At 35.8% G+C, this 4227-nt stretch overlaps 1 protein-coding gene across 1 annotated transcript in view; it reads left to right on the top strand.

The window, feature by feature from the left end:
- The window catches only part of onecut2 (one cut homeobox 2), a 44251-nt gene extending 43763 nt beyond the window's left edge, over window positions 1–488 (top strand). Inside the window, exon 2 of the mRNA XM_056446449.1 lies at window positions 177–488. Coding sequence (XP_056302424.1) covers window positions 177–457 — 281 coding nt within the window. The 3' untranslated portion in view covers window positions 458–488. The remainder of the gene's footprint in view (window positions 1–176) is intronic.
- Window positions 489–4227: the final 3739 nt, after the last annotated feature.

Raw genomic sequence — 4227 nt, forward strand, 5'->3', positions numbered from 1 at the left:
AACTATTGTCTTAACGACATGCACAGATGAATTGTCCAGCACAAAACTCTCAGTGTGAGCTAATAAAGTCAATATGGTTAGGTTTGATGTCATGTGTGCTTTAACTGTGTGCTGGATTCTAACGTGTTTCTTGTGTTTCTCTTGTGTCTCCTTTCCAACAAACGAAACCCCCGAAGCGTGCAAAAGAAAAGAGCAGGACCCGAGCAAAGACAGGAGCAATACACCAAAGAAGTCGCGTCTGGTTTTCACGGACCTGCAGCGGCGAACTCTTCTGGCCATCTTTAAGGAGAACAAGCGTCCATCTAAAGAGATGCAGATGACCATCTCTCAGCAGCTGGGACTGGAGCTGAGCACGGTCAGCAACTTCTTCATGAACGCCCGCAGACGCAGCCTGGATAAATGGCTGGACGAGGGCAGTCCCAACAACAGCTCCTCCAGCACTTGCACCAAAGCGTGATCCACACACTGTAAAAAATACCTGCCAATCAACACTTTCCCTATGTTGTGGGTTTCCCCTTTATGGACGCTGGAGAATTCCATTATGGAGCTTTGATCTCTGCCGTCGGCCTGTTGTAAAATTCAATAATTAAATAATAATTAATAATTAAATAATTAAATAAATAATTATGAGTTATTACCCAATGTTGGTCTAAATATGAATAAACCAACCTTTGGGTTATACTCGGAATAATTATGTTATAACCCAACAGTGTTCCAAATATAGACAAACCCAACTATTGGGTTATACTCTGAATAATTATGGGTTATAACCCAATGTTGAAGCAAATATGGACAATCCCAACCTTTGGGTTATACTCTAAATAATTATGGGTTTTAATCCAATGTTGGTCCAAATATGAACAAACCCAACCTTTGGGTTATACTCTAAATAATTACGAGTTATATCCCAACGTTTGTCCAAATATTAACAAACCCAACCATTGGGTTATACTCTAAATAATTATCAGTTCTAACCCAAAGTTAGTCCAAATATGGACAAGCCCAACCATTGGGTTAAATTTGGGCTATCATCTAAATAATTATGAGTTATACCCCAACATTGGTCCAAACATTGGCAAACCCAACCATTGGGTTAAACTTGGGCTATACTCTTAATAATTATGAGTTATTAACCAATGTTGGTCTAAAATGTGGACAAACCCAACCACTGGATTAAATTTAGGCTCTAAATTGAGTTAAAAAAATGTCATTTTGACTGGGAAACCATTAATAAAATTTAAATGACACTTTTAAACCCAATGCTTAATATTTGACCCAAATTTGTGTTACAACCCTCTAATCAATGCTGGGTTATTTCAACCCAAATGTGGGTTAAATGTTTTTGGTCTGCTCTGTCCACACTTGATGTTGAAAATTCAAGTCAAATGTGTGACAAAGCCAACCGTTGGGTTAAATCTGGGCTATACTCTATATAATTATGAGTTATAACCCAACGTTGGTCCAAATATGGACAAACCCAACAATCAAGGTAAAATTTAGGGTATAAATTGAATTTAATAAATGAACCCAGCAGTTCTTCAACTTGGTTGAAATAACCCAGCAAATGTTTTTGAGTGCACACTAAAAATGCACTCTGGGTTGTTATTTGGATCAAATATGGGCAAACCCAACATTGAGGTTCATTATTAAAATTAAACTTACATGACACTGAACCCCATTTGGGTTTGTCCATATTTGACCCACATTTGTTTAACAACACTATGAGTTATAACTCAACGTTGGCCCAAATATGGACAAACCCAACCATTTGGGTTATACTCTAAATAATTATGAGTTATAACTCAACGTTGGCCCAAATATGGACAAACCCAACCATTTGGGTTATACTCTAAATAATTATGAGTTATAACTCAACGTTGGCCCAAATATGGACAAACCCAACCATTTGGGTTATACTCTAAATAATTATGAGTTATAACCCAACGTTGGTCCAAATATGGTGGTCCAAATATGGTTTTTGATGTTGTTTTGACTGGGAAACCATTAATTTTTCAATTCAATTTCAATGACTCTTTTAAACCCAAAGGTTAAGTTTGTTCATATTTGACCCAAAAACAATACTCCAAACAATGCTAGGTTATTTCAACCCAAATGTGGGTCAAATATGTACAAATATTTTCAATTTATTACCAGCCTTGATCTTTTCTCTGTCCAGTTTTGATGCTGAAAATTGAACTCAACTCTTATTGCCATTTCAGTAGTCTGAAATAATCATATAATGTATAAGACATCATATCTAGAGAAATGTGTCTGTGAAATAACAGACAACAGTTTACTACAGGGTTTCTGTAGAGTAATAACAACACCAACCCAGACAATATAACACTTAAAACTTAAAACTTAAAAATGTCACCTTTTTTCCACCTTGTCAAGGTTAAAAGTTGTCAGAAGAAAGATCAAGCTCCCATAATGCAATTCAAACGCAGAAATAAATGGGGAAATATGTAAACAGGAATCACAATATAGGGAAAACTGCTAATTTACGGATATTTTTTACAGTGCAGGAGAAATCATCATCCCCAAAAAGCGGAGAAGCGCTCTGCTTACCGGCTCACAAACACAACTTTAAGAGGAAACACCCCCCCAAGAAAAAGAAATCTCACACACACACACACACACACACACACACGCTTTATGTTCAGCTTCACGTCTTTAAAACAGCTCTGATTTATAGAGATGAACGAAGTGAAGTGTGTGTGACGGGAGAATCTCACAACTGCATCCAAATCTAAGAGGATTGATTTGTGTGTGTTTTTGTATTGGGTTGCAGGATTACTTTTCCTAAAAGTAAAAGCAAAATGCAATTACTTGAAAAGCATAAGTGTACATTATTATTAAAATACTAATTCATTTAGGCTTAAAATGACAAAATAACTTCATAAAAGTCACAAAGATCACTTGATTCCAAGAGGAAATGAGGTGGTTTTAAACATAAGCTCTCTTCATTTCGTTATATTTTTCATCTGTGCAAGAAACTGCATCAAAATGAAGTGAGTCAATGCTTGAAATTGAAGCATTCGACCAGTTATTTACTTGCATAATTACAAAATGTGTTATTTTTAACACATTTTACAGATAGATCAGTTTAATCACTATCTTAAGTCGTCTCTCTAATTGAAGATTAAATTAAATTATTAAATAATTATTATTAAATAATAAATTCCTGCAACTCAAAACAAAAAAAATCACGTTTTAAGTGCATTTATGTGATGCATACAGACATTTACAACAACAAAAAGCAAAAATAATAAGAAAGATAACTAAAAAATAAAAAAATATTAATAATTTTAATAATAATATTAATAATCATTCTTATATTTAATAATTTGATCTTTTTTCTTATTATTTTCAACTCAAATAACATCAATTCTCATAAGACTCTCCTCCAAAAATGAGCTTTATTCATTCATTTATTTATTTAAATGAAGTACACTCTCAGAAATAAAGGTACAGGAGCTGTCACTGGGGCAGTACCTTTTCAAAAGATACATGTTTGTTCCTGAAGGGTCCATAATGGTACATCAAAGGTACTTTTTAGGTACATTTGGGTACAAATATGCACCTTTGAGGTACCATTGTGGACTCTTTGGGTACAAATATGTATCTTTTATGTACCAGTGACAGCTCCTGTACCTTTATTTCTGAGAGTGTAATCAATTCTCAGTAAACATCCTATGCACGTGGCATGAGATTCACCCATAAAAGTGGCGTAAGGTTTTGCATCGGATTGCCGTTTTTCCTCAAACACACTGATGTGCCTCTGAACATCAGAAGCACAAAGCACAACACACACTGATTTCTCAGCGCGTTATATTCCGGCCGGGTTTTGTGAGCACAATCCTGAAGCACATGACATTGGCAATAGAGCAGGGCTGGACCACACCCAATGTTCTTCAACGGTTCAAAATAACTCAGGATGATACAACCTGAAGAACATACAACTCGCAAGATTCTGTCTGTACAACACACTCAATCCAAACCAATGCACAACACACACACACACAGAGAGAGAGAGGTTTGCTATCCTTATGGGGACTTCATATTGACGTAATGATGTTTGTACTGTGCAGACTGTACATTCACGCTGATCTCACAAGGAAATGGGACTTTTTTTGTGTTTAGTGGCTGATTTGTATGAAAATGTAAGATTTTTGAAAGGAGGCGTGACACAAAAACCCCGCCCCCAAACTCACCTCATTGGTGGAT

The sequence above is a fragment of the Danio aesculapii genome, chromosome 21, assembly GCF_903798145.1.
Source record: "Danio aesculapii chromosome 21, fDanAes4.1, whole genome shotgun sequence".
Classification (NCBI taxonomy): domain Eukaryota; kingdom Metazoa; phylum Chordata; class Actinopteri; order Cypriniformes; family Danionidae; genus Danio; species Danio aesculapii.